This window comes from Ranitomeya variabilis, chromosome 1 (assembly GCF_051348905.1).
Source record: "Ranitomeya variabilis isolate aRanVar5 chromosome 1, aRanVar5.hap1, whole genome shotgun sequence".
Lineage (NCBI taxonomy): Eukaryota > Metazoa > Chordata > Amphibia > Anura > Dendrobatidae > Ranitomeya > Ranitomeya variabilis.
The window spans coordinates 66,825,229-66,845,763 of NC_135232.1; the positions used below are offsets into that span (position 1 = coordinate 66,825,229).

Here is a 20,535-nt window from a genome sequence, read left to right on the forward strand (position 1 = left end):
GATACAGAGCCGCACCCCACACTGTACCTATATCAGAGCCTACTCACAGTGCCAGCTACAAAGCCCCCTCTATAAAGTGATTGATAGAGCCCCATCCCACAATGTGCCTATATCAGAGCCCACTCACAGTGCCAGCTACAAAGCCCCCTCTATAAAGTGATTGATAGAGCCCCATCCCACACTGTGCCTATATCAGAGCCCACTCACAGTGCCAGCTACAAAGCCCCCTCCATAAAGTGATTGATACAGAGCCGCACCCCACACTGTACCTATATCAGAGCCTACTCACAGTGCCAGCTACAAAGCCCCCTCTATAAAGTGATTGATAGAGCCCCATCCCACACTGTGCCTATATCAGAGCCCACTCACAGTGCTAGCTACAAAGCCCCCTCCATAAAGTGATTGATACAGAGCCGCACCCCACACTGTACCTATATCAGAGCCTACTCACAGTGCCAGCTACAAAGCCCCCTCTATAAAGTGATTGATAGAGCCCCATCCCACACTGTGCCTATATCAGAGCCCACTCACAGTGCTAGCTACAAAGCCCCCTCCATAAAGTGATTGATACAGAGCCGCACCCCACACTGTGCCTATATCAGAGCCCACTCACAGTGCCAGCTACAAAGCCCCCTCCATAAAATATCATATGCAGAGCTGCGCCCCACACTGTGCCATATGTAGAGCCTACAAACAGTGCCACCATAGTGTCCACATAGAGTTAAGCCCACCATATAGTGCCAGATCCACAAGACCCCAATATGGCCCCATACTGTAACATGTACTGAGACTAAGGCCACGTTCACTGTTTGGTCAGTATTTTACCTCAGTATTTGTAAGCCAAAACCAGGAGTGGGTGATAAATGCAGAAGTGGTGACGTGTTTCTATTATACTTCTTCTCCTCCTCTGATTGTTCCACTCCTGGTTTAGGCTTACTCATACTGAGGTAAATACAGAACATGTGAACGTGACATTATGGTCCCCATCCAATGCATAATACCAGTCATACAACCTCCGTATACAGCCATCCATTACCCCTCCCTGTTCCTTTCCCTCCACCAATATGTGAAAATGACACAAGATAAGGTTTTAACCCCACTATACCACGTCCGCCTTCCTCCCCACCTGCTGCCCATATAAAATGATAAACTATTGATCTATCCATCATATGAACATGTATTGGCTGCAGCGCCGCCATCGTTGTGTCCTCTTACAGTCTGTGAGGATCTGCTCTCCCCGTGTTTGCACGCTTCTTACCGCACTTTCCGGTTTCTCCTCTCATTCTAATTTTATGATATCAGGTTAATTAGCTTTGCCTAAACTCTGTCCATTTTTTTTTTTTCCATTTATGATATATATTTCACACAGACAGATTGTGTATGGGTGCAGCAGGCGGGGGACGATGGGAGAATAACGAATACACAGCAGGAACAATGGAGCCGCACAAAGCCGAAAATAAACCCTGTGTGATAAGTGTTTGTGCTCCGAGGCGTCCGCCTCTTTGTGCTTTCTGCTTCCATCTCCTGAAGAGCACAACGGGGAAAAGTGAGACGTAAGAAAAAGAAAGCCAAAGACGTCATCCTGAGAAACAGCCGTTCGTTTTACACCAATTAGTGAGGGCTTAAGGGAGTTTGACATCAGGAAATACCGTAATCTATTGTCTTTGAGATCAGATTTTTATGTGAATTTTTATTTTTTTTAAATCTTCTGTATTACTGTTTATATTAGCAACCCCATCTCTTCCCTAACACAGAAATCTTGCAATTTTTACACCGGCCACTAGGCATAATACTAAACTCACACTTCCCGCTTTGTACTGAAGTGTTTTCATCAGTCTTGTATTCCTCACAGACAGGATTTTGAGAAGAGATAGCACCTCTATATACAGAAGATAACACGGCATTTACCATTCACACCATTCACAATAGGTGATGTCACAGCTTACCTACTCCTCCTCCTGTACAATGACGGTTCCTATGTTAGCTACTGTATATAGATGTGTTATCAACCATTCACTATAGATGATATCACAGCTCACATCCTCCTTCTCCTGTGCAATTACTGATGTCTCACAGGTATAGAATCATAGAATGTTAGAGTTGGAAGGGACCTCCAGGGTCATGGTGTCCAACCTCCTGCTCAGCGCAGGAGTCACTAAACCATCTCAGATGTCTGTCCAGCCTCTGTTTGAAGACTTCCATTGAAGGAGAACTCACCACCTCTCGTGGCAGCCTGTTCCACTCATTGATCACACTCACTGTCAAAAAATGTTTTTCTAATATCTAATCTATATCTTCTCCCTTTCAGTTTCGTTCCATTGCTTCTCGTATTTCCATGTGCAAATGAGAATAAGGATGATCCCTCTACACTGTGACAGCCCTTCAGATATTTGTAGACCTCTATTAAGTCTCATCTTAAGGTACCGTCACACTAAACGATATCGCTAGCGATCCGTGACGTTGCAGCGTCCTGGCTAGCGATATCGTTGAGTGTGACAGGCAGCAGCGATCAGGATCCTGCTGTGATATCGCTGGTCGTTGCTGAAAGTTCAGAACTTTATTTGGTCATCAGATCGCCGTGTATCGTTGTGTTTGACAGCAAAAGCAACGATACCAGCAATGTTTTACAATGGTAACCAGGGTAAATATCGGGTTACTAAGCGCAGGGCCGCGCTTAGTAACCCGATGTTTACCCTGGTTACCAGTGTAAAATGTAAAAAAACAAACAGTACATACTCACCTTCACGTCCCCCGCCGTCCGCTTCCTGCACTGACTGAGCGCCGGCTGTAAAGTAAAAGTACAGCACAGCGGTGACGTCACCGCTCTGCTGTTAGGGCTGGCACTCACAGTCAGTGCAGGAAGCGGACGCCGGGGGACGCGAAGGTGAGAATGTACTGTTTGTTTTTTTACATTTTACACTGGTAACCAGGGTAAACATCGGGTTACTAAGCGCGGCCCTGCGCTTAGTAACCCGATGTTTACCCTGGTTACCCGGGGACCTCGGCATCGTTGGTCGCTGGAGAGCGGTCTGTGTGACAGCTCTCCAGCGACCAAACAGCGACGCTGCAGTGATCGGCATCCTTGTCTGTATCGCTGCAGCGTCGCTTAATGTGAAGGTACCTTTAGCCTTATTTTTTGCAAGCTAAACATTCCCAGATCCTTTAACCGTTCCTCGAAGGACATAGTTTGCACTACGCTCACCATCCTGATAGCTCTCTGAATTTGCCCCAGTTTTTCAAAGTCTTTTTTAAAATGTAGTGTCCAGAACTGGACACCGTATTCCAGATGAGGGCTGACCAAGTAGTAGAGGGGGATAATTACTTCACGTGATCTAGACTGTATGCTTCTGCTAATACATCCTAGAACTGTTTGCCTTTTTTTGCGGCTGCATCACACTGTTGACTCGTGCAGTCTGTGATCTTTTAGTGTACCCAAGTCTTTTTCACACGTGCTGTTGCTTAGTTCTGTTCCTCCCAATCTGTAGATGTAACTTTCGTTTTTCTTGCCCAGATGTAGAATCTTGCATTTCTCCCTGTTAAATATCATAGCATTAGTTACTGCCCATTGTTCAAGCTTATCTAGATCCTTCTGAATCCTTTCTCTGTCTTTTCCAGTGTTAAGGTACCGTCACACTAAGCAACGTCGCCAGCGATCTGTGACGTTGCAGCGTCCTAGGGAGCGATATCGCTGTATTTGACACGCAGCAGCGATCAGAATCCCGCTGTGAAATTGCTGGTCGCTGCTAGAAGGTCTGCACATTATTTGGTCGCTAGGTCGCCGTGTATCGCCGTGTTTGACAGCAAAAGCAATGATACCAGCGATATTTTACACTGGTAACCAGGGTAAACATCGGGTTACTAAGCGCAGGGCCGCGCTTAGTAACCCGATGTTTACCCTGGTTACCAGCGTAAAAGTTAAAAAAACAAACAGCACATACTCACCAGCGCGTCCCCCAGCCTCTGCTTCCTGACACTGACTGAGCGCCGGCCCTAAACTGAAAGTGAAAGCACAGCGGTGACGTCACCGCTGTGCTGTTAGGGCCGGAGCTCAGTCAGTGTCAGGAAGCGGACGGTGGGGGACGCGCAGGTGAGTATGTACTGTTTGTTTTTTTAACTTTTACGCTGGTAACCAGGGTAAACATCGGGTTACTAAGCGCGGCCCTGCGCTTAGCAACCCGATGCTTACCCTGGTTACCCGGGGACCTCGGCATCGTTGGTCGCTGGAGAGCGGTCTGTGTGACAGCTCTCCAGCGACCAAACAGCGACGCTGCAGCGATCGGCATCGCTGTCGCTATCGCTGCAGCGTCGCTTAATGTGACGGTACCTTTAGCCATCCTGCTTAGCTTTGCATCGTCTGCAAATTTGATTAGTTTACCTTCAGTTCCCTTATCTAGATCATTTATAAAAATGTTGAAGAACACTGGGGCCAGGACAGAGCCTTGTGGTACTCACTCTTCCAATTGGATGTGCAACCATTTATCACCGCTCTTTGAGTAGGATCAGTGAGCCAGTTATGGATCCTCCTAACCGTAGCCTTGTCAATCCTGTACTTGATCATTTTATCAATAAGGATATTATGATATACTTTATCAAATGCTTTGCTGAAGTCAAGTTATACTATATCTAATTAATTTCCTTGATCCACCTAGTCAGTGATTCCATCATAGAAGGAAATTAGATTAGTTTGGCATGACTTGTTTGCTACAAACTCATGCTGGCTCTTAATTACTGCATTCTTATCCAAGTAATTACACACATTCTGTTTAATAATTTGTTCAAACATCTTTCCTGATATAGACGTAAGTGTCATTGGCCTTTAACTTCCTGGCTCTGTCTTCTTTCCTTTTTTGAAGATGGGGACAACATTTGCTCTTCTCTAACCTTCTGGGACTTCTCCTGTTCTCCAGGATTTTTCAAAGATTCTGGCTAGTGGTTCTGAAATTTCCTCTACTATCCTCTTACCCTAGAATGTTATTCATCTGGACCAGGGGATTTAAATATAAATTAGATAAGTGTTCCCTCACCATCTCTCTGTTGATGGCAAGTGTGGATTATTTTATTCCTTTGAATGCTCCGTGAAGATCAGTTGATGTTACAATTGCTTTCTTAGTGAACACAGATGTAAAATAGGAATTTAGGTTTGGCCTTCTGAACATAATTTTTGACCACTTTACCCTTTTCATCCTGTAAAGATCCTATAGCATCTTTGACTTTTCTTTTTCTTTTGACATACCCCCTAAACCCTTTTTTACTTATTTTGGTATCCCTTGCAAGCCTTACTTCATTACTGGCTTTAGCTTTTCTAACATTTGCCTTGTATTCCCTGCAGACAGCATTATATTCTTTAGATATGCCCCTCTCTTTCCATTAAATAAGCATTTCTTTCTTCATTTTTAACAAGTGATTAAAGGGAACCTGTCACCTGAATTTGGCGAGACCAGTTTTGGGTCAAATGGGCGGGCTTTTCGGGTGTTTGATTCACCCTTTCCTTACCCGCTGGCTGCATGCTGGCCGCAATATTGGATTGAATATTGCCTTGCGCAGGCGTGTACTCTGGAGGACTAAGAATGAACTTCAATCCAATATTGCGGCCAGCATGCAGCCAGCGGGTAAGGAAAGGGTGAATCAAACACCTGAAAACCCCGCCCATATGACCCAAAACTGGTCCCGCCAAATTCAGGTGACAGGTTCCCTTTAAGTTCTGTGTTCATCCATCCTGGTCTCATAATATGCTTTCAATTCTTCCTTCTTTTCAGGATTACCGATTGTGCAGTGAGAATTTCATTTAGAAAATATACCCCAGTGTCCCACAGGTGTAGTAGATAGGCTGTACCATATACACAGATGTCCTGCAGGTGTAGTGGATACGCTGTACAATATACACCACTGTCTTGCAGGTGTAGTGGATGTGTTGCATTGTATACCCCAGTGTCCTGCAGGTGTAGTGGATACGCTGCTCCGTATATACCCAGTGTCCTGCATGTGTAGTTGCTGCTCCGTATACCCCAGTGTCCTGCAGGTGTAGTGGATACGCTGCTCCGTATACCCCAGTGTCCTGCATGTGTAGTTGCTGCTCCGTATAGCCCAGTGTCTTGCAGGTGTAGTGGATACGTTGCTCCGTATAGCCCAGTGTCCTGCAGGTGTAGTGGATACGCTGCTCCGTATACCCCAGTGTCCTGCATGTGTAGTTGCTGCTCCGTATACCCCAGTGTCCTGCAGGTGTAGTGGATACGCTGCTCCGTATACCCCAGTGTCCTGCATGTGTAGTTGCTGCTCCGTATACCCCAGTGTCTTGCAGGTGTAGTGGATACGTTGCTCCGTATACCCCAGTGTCCTGCAGGTGTAGTGGATACGCTGCTCCGTATACCCCAGTGTCCTGCATGTGTAGTTGCTGCTCCGTATACCCCAGTGTCCTGCAGGTGTAGTGGATACGCTGCTCCGTATACCCCAGTGTCCTGCATGTGTAGTTGCTGCTCCATATACCCCAGTGTCTTGCAGGTGTAGTGGATACGTTGCTCCGTATACCCCAGTGTCCTGCAGGTGTTGTGTATATGCTGCACCATACAGTCTTTCCATATTTATCGTTTTCTTGTAAAAATCCCCGATCAGATCCTCTCTCCTTCCTTCTATGCTGCGCTCCCGGTAATAGGATTACGTATGGTTGGCGCCAGGCATTTATAGGAGAGGAGCAGCCGCTGTGCTCTGAGTCGCCCTATGGATGTCCATTCACATAATCTACAGCTGATTGCAGGAATACCTAACCCCGTGTAACACCGCTCCGCGGCCAGCCACCATCCTCCGGTATATTATCATCTACGTTGCTCAGCAACAGATGGCGGAGTTATGTGAGGATGAGGAGACGATCTGTAACCTGATGCAGATGTGTCCTGAGGGACGAACATCCTGGACGCCACATATAGCTATTGTTTCCCCGGACTCCCTTTGCTTCCTCGTGGTGCTGCAGTTTGATGGCATATTACGTTCTTTTTGAAGGCGATCTATCAGTAGTATTTTAATATGCATGCATTTATTAGAGTGATCTGTATGACACATTTCTCTTCTCATTTTAGTGACGATTCTACAAACTTGGCGTAGATCAATGGTAAAAGCAAATTTTAAGAAAATTAGTGATACACACGTGGTCAAAATTGTTGGTACCCCTCGTTTAGTGACAGTAAAACCCACAATGGTCACAGAAATAACTTGAATCTGACAAAAATAATAATAAATAGAAAATTGATCAAAATGAACAAATGAAAGTCAGATATTGCTTTTCAACCATGCTTCCACATAATAAAAAAAAAAATAAAAGTCATGAAATAGGTCTGGACAGAAATGATGGTTCCCTTAACTTAATAATTTGTTACACAACCTTTTGAGGCAATCGCTGCAATCTAACGATTCCTGTAACTGTCAGTAAGACTTCTGTACCTCTCGACAGGTATTATGGCGACTCCTCAAGAGCAAACTGCTCCAGTTGTCTCGTGTATGAAGGTTGCCTTTTCCAGACGCCATGTTTCAGCTCTTCCCAAAGATGCTCAATAGGATTTAGGTCAGGCCTCATAGAAGGCCACTTCAGAATAGTCCAATGTTTTCCTCTTAGCCATTCTTGGGTGTTTTTAGCTGTGTTTTGGGCCGCTATCCTATTGCAAGACCTGCAACTGAGACCAAGCTTTCTGACACTGGGCAGCACATTTCTCTCTAGAATCCCTTGATAGTAATGAGATTTCATTGTACCCTGCACAGATTCTAGACACCCTGTGCCAGATGCAGCAAAGAAGCCCCAGAACATAACAGAGCCTCCTCCATGTTTCACAGTAGGGACAGTGTTCTTTTCTTGATATGCTTCATTTTTCCGTCTGTGAACACAAAGCTGATGTGCCTTGCCAAAAAGTTCAATTTTTGTCTCATCTGTCCATAGGACATTCTCCCAGAAGCTTTGTGGCTTGTCAACATGTAGTTTGGCAAATTCCAGTCTGGCTTTTTTATGATTTTTTTTCTACAATAGTGTCCTCCTTGGTTATCTCCCATGAAGTCCACTTTGGCTCAGACAATGACGGATGGTGCGATCTGACACTGATGTTCCTTGAGCCTGAAGTTCACCTTTAATCTGTTTAGAGGTGTTTCTGGGCTCTTTTGTTACCATTCATATTATCCGTCTCTTTGATTTGTCATCAGTTTTCCTCCTGCGGACATGTCCGGGGAAGTTGGCTACAGTCCCATGGATCTTACATTTCTGAATAATATGTGCAACTGTAGTCACAGGAACATCAGCTGCTTGGAGATGGTCTGATAACTTTTACCTTTAACATGTTTGTCTATAAGTTTCTTTCTAATCTCCTGAGACAGCTCTTTCCTTCGCTTCCTCTGGTCCATGTTGAGTGTGATACACACCAAGTCACCAAACAGCACAGTGAGTATCTGTAGCCCTATATACAGGCCACTCACTGATTCCAAGATTTGCAGACACCTTTGATGATAGTTAGTGGACACACCTTGATTTAATATGTCCCTTTTGTCACATTATTTTCAGAGGTGCCATCATTTCTGTCCAGGCCTATTTCATGAGTTTTATTTTTTTAAATAATGTGGATGCATGGTTGAAAAGCAATGTCTGACTTTCATTTGTTCATTTTCATTGATTTTTTTTATTTATTATTACGGTACTTTTGTCAGATTCAAGGTATTTCTGTGACCATTGTGGGTTTTCCTGTCATTTAAACGGGTACCAACAATTTTGACCACGTGTGTATATCTTATCAGACAAGTGTACTGCTTTCTGCACTTTTAAGACACTTCTGCCTCTCAAATTCTGCTAAAACCTGTAATGATCAAAGCAAGGTGAACTACCAGCTCACTGAGGGATCAGATTACTGCTGCCTATTAATGTCTATGGAGAGGTGAAAAGGAGAGACTAGCACAGTGAGAGAATGGGCAGAGAGAGTCAGATCCTGCTGAAGCTTCCTAGTAAGTGTTTCATTTCACTGCAGAGATGGATTCACAGCTACATTCCTCAAAAATGCTGTGTAATGTTTTTAGTGCTGGTGTACGTATAGAGACAGGAGAGCAGGAATCCCTCATGACTGTGCACTGTGTATTGGAAACATAATAGCAGTTAGTTTCTACCAACTATCTCCTAGAGAACTGACCATAAGAGCCTGATGACGGAAAGACTGGTGTAAGATGCAAGTTGTATAATGGCTGGAAACCGTCATTTCTTGGTCACGTGTGACCGCTTGTTCCGTAAAGTCACCTGGAGGGATAGGCACACTTTAAGCTGTGACTGGATTTGGGACAGATGTTTCAGGCTCGATTAAAACTTGCTATGTGGTTTCCATGTAGAACAGAAACCAAAAACATTGAATTTGTAAATCAAAATCCTGCAGATTCTGCCTTCTTACCAATATCTCAGTGCTCTAAATTGTCAGAAAACCCCGTTCCCCTGACTGCAGCACACACAAAAGCTGCGCTTTCCTTACCCTTCCTGGGTCCAGAGCCAAGTTCCTGCTGCTCCCGGTCTCTGTTACGGTGTGCAGCACTGGTGTCATGTGGACAGTGCTGAGCGGCTAGTGCCCTCCACTCAGGTGTAGCCGCTGGGCTGTGGTATTGGCTGCAGCTCTGCGGATATGACTTCAGCGCTGCAGAAATCGGGCATCGAGAGCAGCAGTGGAGACTACGGGAGGGAGAGTAAAATACAGCTTTATTTAAGTGTCCGCCAATAGAAAAACTCCTTTCAATCTAACCTAAGTGACAACCCTAGACCATCCTAAAATGGCCAGACATGCCCACTTTCAGGCCATTTTTGGGGTTTACTTTCGTCCCAGCAAGATCTGTATGAGTGGCAAAGTGGCAGATGTGACTGATTCTGTGAAAAAGCCTCTTTGTAGTTGTGATCATGGCCTAAGCAGGCAAAGGAAAGAACCACTTTTACCATCTCTTGGGTGTTACCATAAATCTAAGTATAAGCCTGCACCAATTTTTGGTTCAAAATACCGACATGTTGTAGGGAGCAAATGTGCAGCAAGTTACACCAAAGTGTATTAATGTGCGGTGCTCCATTATTTATTTATTTATTTATTTATTTATTTATTTATTTTCTTTTTTATATTTTTGTGCCTGCGAAGTGTTCAGATGTCAGGTGTTGATGGTGTTTTCTGTCTTGGCACTTTTTAAAAAAAAATTATTTAGGTAGTGCAGACTAAATGCAAGAGGAAGGAAAACTAGTGCCTCGAAATCTGGTTTATGCTACTTTCCCATTTTGTCACGACGTACTCCTGATATTGCACAGTCCGCCCTCCTGGCATCGCTCGGTGCGCCCTCCTGGCATCGCGCCCTCCTGGCATCGCGCCTCCGCCCTCCTGGCATCGCTCGGTGCTCCCTGCTGGCATTGCGCCCTCCTGGCATCGCTCGGTGTGCCGTCCTGGCATCGCGCTCTCCTGGCATTGCTCGCCCTCCTGGCATCGCTCGGTCTGCTCTCCTGGCATTGCGCGGTCTGCCCTCCTAGCATCGCGCCCTCCTGGCATCGCGCCTCCGCCCTCCTGGCATCGCTCGGTGCTCCCTGCTGGCATCGCGCCCTCCTGGCATCGCTCGGTGCGCCCTCCTGGCATCACGCCCTCCGCCCTCCTTCCATCGCTCGGTGTGCCCTCCGCCCTCCTGGCATCGCTCGCCCTCCGCCCTCCTGGCATCGCTCAGTCCGCTCTCCTGGCATCGCGTCCTCCTGGCATTGCCCTCATGGCATCACGCCCTCCTTGCATCGCTTGGTGTGCCCTCCGTTCTCCTGGCATCGCTCGCCCTCTGCCCTCCTGGCATCGCTCGCCCTCCTGGCATCGCTCGGTCCGCTCTCCTGGCATCGCGCAGTCTGCCCTCCTGGCATCGCGCCCTCCTTGCATCGCTTGGTGTGCCCTCCGCCCTCCTGGCATCGCTCACCCTCTGCCCTCCTGGCATCGCTCGCCCTCCTGGCATCGCTCGGTCCGCTCTCCTGGCATTGCACGGTCTGCCCTCCTGGCATCGCGCCCTCCTGGCATCGCGTGCCCTCCGCCCTCCTGGCGTGGCGCGCGGTCTGTACTGTCCATGAGGGTCCATGTTCACTAATACACACTGTAATGACAAGTCCTCTATAGGCCCATATACAAGATTCCTCTGTAATTAGTGATCTCTCTCCGCAGTGCTTCATGTTATTGTGGTCGTTTTTTGGAGCTGGAATGCGATTTACATATATTATTTACTCGCCTCTGTGTGGTGTCGGCTTTAGATGTAGTTTGACGAGCCGCTGCCCCCCGGGACGCCAGCCTGCTAACTGCATCTGATCATCCCGACTCTTTCAGAGTCTGGGGTTATTTCTTACCAAAGAGATTCCATGCCAGGGCTGTGATCACCGCTGCTGCCGGGAAGAGCTGGTCTTTAATTAACACTGTTAACACCATTATATCTACACGGTGGGCTCAATTACCCCCATGTGGATAGACAAGGCTTCTGAGTGCTCCTTCTGCTTCTTATGTTGATGTGTTGGATCCTTAAAAATGGTCCTTTTTGTGCTGCCTACTACTTTTATTTTCATGGTACACTGGAAACAGTCAGCAAGAAGCTAGCCAGCACTGCATTATGTATCCAGTACTCATGGGGTAATATGGTACACACCAAAGCTATAACTACCCGTATATACTCGAGTATAAGCTGAGATTTTCAGCCCACTTTTTTGGGCTAAAAGTAACCCTCTCGGCTTATACTCGAGTCATACCCAGGGGTCGGCAGGGGAGGGGGAGCGGAGCTGTGTAATAATACTCACCTGCTCCTGGCGCGGTCCCTGCACGTCTTTTCCCTGGTGTCGACCGCTTATTCCTGTAGTGAGCGGTCACTTGGTACCGCTCATTACAGTAATGAATATGGACCTGGCTCCACTCCAATAGGGGTGGAGCCGCATATTCATTACTGTAATGAGCGGTACCATGTGACCGCTCACTACAGGAAGAAGCTGCCGGGGAACAGACGTGCAGCAACAGCACCAGGAGCAGGTGAATATGACAGGGGCAGTGCGCGATATTCACCTGCTCCCCGTTCCACCGTCGGCGCCGCTGCGTCTTCCGCATCCTCTGCAGTGACACTCAGGTCAGAGGGCGCGGTGACGCGATTAGTGCGCGCCGCCCTCTGCCTGAACATCGGTGCAGAGGACGGGAAGACACAGCGGCGGTCGGCGGTGGAACGCGGAGCAGGTGAATATAGCAAGTGCCAGGGGGCCTGAGAGGTGAGTATGTGATTTTTTTTATTTTTTTTAATCGCAGCAACTGCATGTGGGGCAAATATTCTTATGGGGCCATGTGCAGCCTTAAATGGGGCAAATATCTGTATGGAGCATCTTATGGGGCCATGTGCAGCGTTATATGGGGCAAATATCTGTATGGGGCCATGTGCAGCATTATATGGGGCAAATATCTCTATGGAGCATCTTATGGGGCCATAATCCACATTTGTGGAGCATTATACGGGGCAAATGTGTCTATGGAGCATCTTATGGGGCCATAATCAACATTTGTGCAGCATTATATGGGGCATATTTTAATATGGAGCCCATCATAAACTGTGTGGAGCATTATATGGGGCGTATTTTGTATGGAGCATCTTATGGGGCCTTCATGAACTGTATGGAGCATTATATGGGGCTCCTGATTCAAAATGGATATTCAAAAACACTTAACCTGCTGATGTCTCAATTAATTTTACTTTTATTGGTATCTATTTTTATTTTTGAAATTTACCGGTGGCTGCTGCATTTTCCCCCCTAGACTTATACTCGAGTCATTACGTTTTCCCAGTTTTTTGTGGCAGAATTAGGGGGGTCGGCTTATACTCGAGTATATACGGTAAATGTTAAAACCAATTGTTAAAATAAAATAAACATTTACAGCTGTAATAAATTCCTTATGTAGAAAACCTTTATATAAATAATAATGATCAAAAGCTGAATCTTTTCCAGCAAAGCGATATATTATTCATCTTCTCGGCTTCTTCCTCTCTACGCCGAGCTGTCGACCGATCGCACTGCATGTACAACGTGATAGGTTCCCTTTAAGGACCATTTTCACTGCAAGATTATTATGGACAATGGTTTCTAGGAACGCTCTTTACATGATGATCCTGCAAACTAAACAGTCTGCTGATCATCGGGTGAAAAATACTTTTCAGTCAGGTGAAATCTTTTGTGCTGCACAAAAGATTGTGTTCTCGGCAGCACATCGCTCTGTGTAAACAGGACCTGTGCTGCCGAGAACAATGGCAGTTTATGTGCACTGAATAATCTATTGGTCTGTTTACACAGGCAAACTGTGCTGAAATCTTTTAATTGACCACCAATCGGTGGTAGTTCGACGTCACAAAATCGGATGGTGTAAAATTAAAATGTGGTTCCGTGGGTCATTCAGTCCCAGCATCATTCTTATATCACGGTCAGCAGTTTTGGAAATGTTGTTTAGTTGCTGTCACCACTAGAGGGAGCTGTAGAGCTGTATGTATACAGTATACAGGAAGCTGCTTCCCTCCATCTAGTGGTAGTTGCAGGCATTTTAAAAAAAATTCAATATGAAGGCAAAAAATCTGGAGTCTTATTGTGAAAAGTTAATGTTGCTATATGATCTTGTAAAGTAGAGAAGTATTAAAAAAAAAAAAAAAAAAAGTAATAATTCTGTGTTGTACATTCCATTTATTTTACCTATTTTCCCCCAGCGAGTGCCACAATTCTTCAGATCGAATCAAGGTTCGCGTCTGGGATGAGGATGACGACATCAAGTCTCGTGTTAAACAGAGGCTGAAGAGAGAATCGGATGATTTCTTGGGGCAGACCATCATAGAAGTTCGCACTTTAAGTGGAGAGATGGACGTCTGGTATAACCTAGGTGAGCCTCTGCGGATCATGTTATATAGAAATGTGCCATCTGCTATAATCTGAGCATTGGTTCTATATAATCTCTGTGCATCGTATAATAATAGCTATGTTCTGAGCACATTATATTTGAAGATGTAACAAAAGCAAGGTTACCTCCGGTCGCAGACGGTAACCTCAGGTTTTCTGTCCTGATGAAGAGGTCCCGCGTGACCTCGAAACGTGTTGACCGTGTAAACCTGTAATAAATGTTACAACCTTCCTTCCGTTTGATGCTTCGTGGACTCATCAGCAGCAGGGCATGAGTCACTTCTCCTTCCAGATTTCAGGGGCTCAAGAATTAGCTCATCTAATGTGAAGTGCCAGTTCTGGGACAGCTACGGGCTGGTATTTTTAGGCTGGGAAGGGCCTAAAAATATGGCCCTTCCCAGCCTGATAATGTCAGCCCCCATCGGTCTGCTTTACCTTGGCTGGTTATCAAAAATAGGGGGGACCCCTCTTCATTTTTTTAGTTTTATTTTTTTTTTAGATTTATTGATAAAAATGCAGCCAATCACCAGCCTCACTGATGGCAGATGCATGTTTGTCACGTGACCACTGAGGCCAATGATTGGCTGCAGCAGTTATTTGGGGGCTCAGGAGTGGTGCTGGGGGATAGAGTGGGTAAGTGTTGGCTACTTAGCTATTTGGTGGAGAGAACACAAGGAGCTCAGTTTGAAAATGTGTGTAGGAATGACTGGACATACGGACGGAATAGAAACCTGCAGAGACTTAATACAGAGGATTGGCAAGTTGGAAAATGGCGGAGATTATGGGAAATCCCCATTGGGAGATCTGTAGACGTGTCATATATCTTATTTTTCAAGTCAAAAGTTGCAGATGCTGAGCTTAGTAGCAGATCCATGGACCAAGAAGAGTATTTAATAGGACTGTTTGTGAAAGAAGGGGTGGGAAGGCAAAGAGAGGGGATGGGAAAGCAACGAAGGGGATGGGAAGGCAACGAAGGGGATGGGAAGGCAACGAAGGGGATGGGAAGGCAGCGAAGGGATGGGGAAGGCAAAGAGAGGGGATGGGAAAGCAACGAAGGGGATGGGAAGGCAACGAAGGGGATGGGAAGGCAACGAAGGGGATGGGAAGGCAACGAAGGGGATGGGAAGGCAGCGAAGGGATGGGGAAGGCAAAGAGAGGGGATGGGAAGGCAGAGGGGGGATGGGAAGGCAAAGTGAGGGGATGGGAAGGCAACGAAGGGGATAGGAAGGCAACAAAGGGGATGGGAAGGCAAGAACGGGATGGGAAGGCAACGAAGGGATGGGAAGGCAAAGAGAGTGGATGGGAAGGCAACGAAGGGATGTGAAGGCAAAGAGAGGGGATGGGAAGGCAACGAGGGGATGGGAAGGCAACGAAGGGGATGGGAAGGCAATGAAGGGATGGGAAGGCAATGAAGGGATGGGAAGGCAAAGAGAGGGGATGGGAAGGCAATGAAGGGATGTGAAGGCAAAGAGAGGGGATGGGAAGGCAACGAGGGGATGGGAAGGCAACGAGGGGATGGGAAGGCAACGAAGGGGATGGGAAGGCAACGAAGGGGATGGGAAGGCAATGAAGGGATGGGAAGGCAATGAAGGGATGGGAAGGCAATGAAGGGATGGGAAGGCAAAGAGAGGGGATGGGAAGGCAATGAAGGTATGGGAAGGCAAAGAGAGGGGATGGAAAGGCCACGAGGGGGATGGGAAGGCAACGAAGGGATGGGAAGGCAACGAAGGGATGGGAAGGCAAATAGAGGGGATGGGACAGCAAAGAAAGGGGATGGGACGGCAATGAAGGGATGGGAAGGCAACGAGGGGATGGGAAGGCAAAGAGAGGGGATGGGAAGGCGACGAAGAGGTGGGAAGGCAATGAAGGGATGGGAAGGCAACGAGGGGATGGGAAGGCAATGAAGGGATGGGAAGGCAATGAAGGGATGGGAAGGCAACGAGGGGATGGGAAGGCAACGAAGGGATGGGAAGGCAAAGAGAGGGGATGGGACGGAAAAGAGAGGGGATGGGAAGGCAATGAAGGGATGGGAAAGCAACGAAGTGATGGGAAGGCAAAGAGAGGGGATGGGAAGGCGACGAAGTGATGGGAAGGCAATGGATGAATCACCAGTTTTCTTCCATCTGAACAAAGGGAATGCATGTCCGTTGTCACAGTTAGTCCCATGTAACTATGCACCATATGTCTGTACTCATAAAGTGTTTTGCTGTGTGTTGCGACCTGAGCAGGAAAGTGCTGCAACGTGGGTGAAGATCACATCCAGCAAGCTGCCACCATAATGTGTCGGTAAATTCAGAGAATTTATTATTAATTGTACACACCCTCTAGTACAGTCTAGGTAAGCAGCCGTTACATACAGTCATGTACAAATAATGGCATCAGATTGTGTATATCTTGCATATAACCTGGGTGCAGTGACATCTGGTATAACCTGGGTGAGCAGCATTTCTACATAATCATGTATATGTAAGGAATACACAGGCTGACTAGTGGTTATATATAACTGTATGCACATATGGTACAACCTGGGTGCACAGCGGGTGTATACAGCCATCAATCAGTCTGCTAGAACGTGGGTGAGCCGCAGTTGTATGTAGTCACGTGAAGGTCTGGTATAACCTGGGGGCACAGCTATTCTATATAATCGTGTGCACATGATATAACCTGGGTGGGCCGCTATTCTGTATAATTGTGTGCACATATATGGTATAGCATTTACCATAATGCCGTTCTTCTTTTTGTGTGGCTCCGCCTCCTAGCGGGCAGCGGGTGACCCCGCTTTTAATTACTAGGTCTTACCATGCTTCTGCATGAGATGCATCATCAGGAAAAAATGGAAAATCATCTTTACAGTGTGCAAGAGCGATTCATCTGCTCATTAGGGAGCTGTGGGATGTCATTGTTTTGTCACCCACCCGCAGACAGCGAGTCCTCGGTTCCCATCTCTGACGGGCGCTGTGTGTGCACCATTACAATGTGCTCTCCCCTTACCTAATGAGATGTTTTGGCTTCAGATATCGTTTTGGGGCAGATCTGCTTTATTTCTCCCCCTCCGTGTATACACATGAGGTGCGGAGACTAATTGGCAGCAGCGGTGGAAGGTTACACATCGTAAGACGTAATCAAGGGTTTTACTGTCTGGATGATGAGAGGAAGGTTATTAGAGGTAGTGGTCTCGGGGGCATCTATTAGGGGCACAGATGGGTACACCAAATTGTTAATGAAGTTTTGCATTCTTTTAATTTAAAGTGAACATTTGTTAGAATCTGTAGAAAAGCTGAATCACTGTAAAAGCTTCCATTCCACTGACTGTTACTGATTGTAAGGTTGGTGTTCTCTTCTCCTTTCACCAATCACAAGTGAAAATACAAATATACAGCACAGCTCATAATGCACTGCCTGTGTATCAGCCACATATTCTCCCCCACAACAGTGTCACCCACAGACCCCCCCGACAAGTGTCACCCACAGATTTCCCCACAACAGTGTCACCCACAGACCCCCCCGATAAGTGTCACCCACAGATCTCCCCACAACAGTGTCATCCACAGACCCCCCCCGACAAGTGTCACCCACAGATCTCCCCAAAACAGTCATCCACACCCCCACCCCCGACAAGTGTCACCCACAGATTTCCCCACAACAGTGTCATCCACAGATCCCCCCCCGACAAGTGTCACCCACAGATTTCCCCACAACAGTGTCATCCACAGATCCCCCCCCGACAAGTGTCACCCACAGATTTCCCCACAACAGTGTCATCCACAGATCCCCCCCCCCCGACAAGTGTCACCCACAGATCTCCCCACAACGGTGTCATCCACAGATCCCCTCCACAACGGTGTCATCCACAGACCCCCCCCCCCCACAGCGGTGTCATCCACAGACCCCCCCCCCCACAACGGTGTAATCCACAGAACCCACACAACGGTGTCGTCTACAGTTCCTCCCACCAACGGTGTCATCCACAGATGCCCCCAACGGTGTAAACCACAGATTTCCCCCCCCCCACACATAACAGTGTCATCCACAGATCCCTCCCCCAACGGTGTCATCCACAAATACCCCCCCACAAGTCACCCACAGATCACCCCCATAAGTGTCTCATAAACTGATCCCCATAGCAGTGTCATCCACAGATCCCCCCCCCCAAGTGTCTCATCCACAGATTCCCCTCTCCCATCATAAGTGTATCACCCCTTAAGAAGTGTGAACCAGAGAAGACAGGCTGCCAGAGATCATGTAGATCATGGGTTTGGTTGACTGAAAGGCTAAATAACTGGATCCAGTTGACTATATCTGTTTGGGTTGTGTGATGTATGTTATTATTTCCGTTTTTTGAATTTCTTGATGATGATTGTCTTTGTATCTTTGCAGAGAAGAGAACAGACAAGTCGGCCGTCTCTGGTGCTATTCGTCTTCAGATTAATGTTGAGATTAAAGGCGAGGAGAAAGTGGCGCCATACCACGTCCAGTACACGTGTCTACATGAGGTGAGTGCCCGTCCCTACAGGTAGTGCTGTAGGCTAATTATTGGGTCCTAATTACAGAACTTTGTCACCTAGAGAGGGTCCGAGCTTTTTTTTATCTTTCCATGGTATGTCCAACCAATGGACCATTTCCTACTCCAAAGTTTATTCACAATTTCTCTAAAGTGTGGAGTACCGCAAAGGGGGCCATGTACACCCCCCCAAATCTCCTTTGCGCCACTAAATATGCATTTAAGCACCCGGGGGGGGGGTTGGCTGCCTGTACACGTGATTGGTGGGCGGGGGGGGGGGGGGCTGTGCTTCATCATTCTCCTGTACGAGGCCAGCTTTGTATGTCCATGTATGTAATGTCATTATCCGACCTTCTGCGGGTCTCCTATCCTGAACTCAGCAGCTTCGTATATGCACAACTGTACTGTCCTATTATTCTGACCATAATATAGCTGATACTAGAAAGCAATAGACTGCATTTACCTGTGCAACAGATAACTTGGTACCGCTTCTCCCAAAGCGACGCTACGTGTCACGATGATGATGATGATGATGATGATATTATCCATGTGTCATCAGTGTGCACATGTGCTGCAGAAAAAAACTCACATGTCTGTGGGTATTTCACACGGACAAGTGGTCTGTGTGACAAACCTGACATGTGCGCCCCACCATTGAATACAATGAGTGTATGTCCGTAATTGCAGCCCTTAAAAAACGGACATGTGAAGGGGGCCTTAGTGGGAAATATAACTAATAATTTGCAATAAGGGTTAAAGTGAGGCGACACATAGAAAACATGGCGGAGAAGAGAAGGGACTCAGGAGCGTACTCCTTAATTGTGCAACCAAAACTCTGCCGACGATGACGGACATAGGCTGCTAGACATAATAGGATGACTCTGGCTTAATAAGTTTATTGCCCTTTAATTCTCATAGGTTGCTCTCCTCCATGATTCCTTTTCAGCAGTGCAGCGCAGCAAGGCCTGTTGTCACTGCACGTACATAATGAGGCAGACTCCCAATAATCGCTGTATAAGAGCCCTCTATACATCGGGGATTGGCGCCTATACATTGTGAAGGTCATCCATTGCTATACGGCACGCCAGTCCTGCAGACGAGCTCTGCGCCGAGCGCCAGCCCCGAGGTCACGTGTCCTGTAGTAAACAGCGTTTTCCACAAGCGGGATTAAATTAATGCGAACGGCCTTGAGAGGCCAATTACATGGATTTTATTGTAACGTCGGGAACCGCACCAAAGCTTACTCTGATTTCAGACGAGAACAATTTATTGTAAAACTCCCGTCACATCACAAGTAGATTATATCAAAATGTCATTATCATTCATTAATAGGTTAAAGGGGTAGTACAGGATTAGGAAAATGACTGTTTGCTCCAAAACAGCGCCATGCTTCTCTGCAGGTTGCGCGTGGTATTGCATCTCAGCCAAATTTACTTCCATCGAGCTCAGAGGCAATACCAGACAAGAGCCTTGGGCTGTCTTTGGAAGAAAGGAACCATGAGAAGTTGAAAATTAGAAGGGCCCCCAAGGCCCTCGTCCAGTGTTATGTAATGGCCACCACGTATGGATGGAGGGGTCTACGGTTTTCTACAATATATTTGGTTCCTGTACCCCTTTAATGGACTTTGCTTTCTTCCTCCAGAACCTGTTCCATCATCTCACAGACATACAGGGCAGTGGCGTGGTGAAGATCCCAGAGGCCAAGGGCGACGACGCCTGGAAAGTTTACTTCGACGAGACTGCACAGGAGATCGTCGACGAGTTTGCCATGCGTTACGGCATTGAGTCCATATACCAGGCCATGACGTGAGTATGAGGAAAAGTGCGCAAGCTTTCTATTCAACTTTTTGTCTGACTTTTCAGGAACTCTGCTTTCTGTAATGGAATGTGTTGTTCTTGTAGACAGAGGATACTCATCCTTATACATAGTACCTAAACTGATTCCTATAAAGTGACGTCTGTATGGGCGGAATACGTTTGATGTTCTATAATTTGCCATCCACTCTGTTCCTTTTCCACTGCGCCGCTCATCTTCATCAGTGTTTTGCTAGCACTGGAACTTGCTTTTTGCACTTTCCAACATTAATTGCTCCTGCCATTGAGCAGCGGCTTGTCTGCCCTGAACTGAAAT

The 20,535-nt window shown here is 46.9% G+C and overlaps 1 protein-coding gene across 7 annotated transcripts in view; it reads left to right on the forward strand.

Annotated features, from left to right (window-relative positions):
- UNC13B (unc-13 homolog B) overlaps window positions 1-20,535 on the forward strand; it is a 328,189-nt gene that overhangs the window by 243,465 nt on the left and 64,189 nt on the right. For all 7 annotated transcript variants that reach the window (XM_077284764.1, XM_077284742.1, XM_077284725.1 and 4 more), the window contains 3 exons: window positions 13,717-13,886; window positions 18,281-18,396; window positions 20,047-20,210. In XM_077284764.1, coding sequence (XP_077140879.1) covers window positions 13,717-13,886; window positions 18,281-18,396; window positions 20,047-20,210 — 450 coding nt within the window. The remainder of the gene's footprint in view (window positions 1-13,716; window positions 13,887-18,280; window positions 18,397-20,046; window positions 20,211-20,535) is intronic.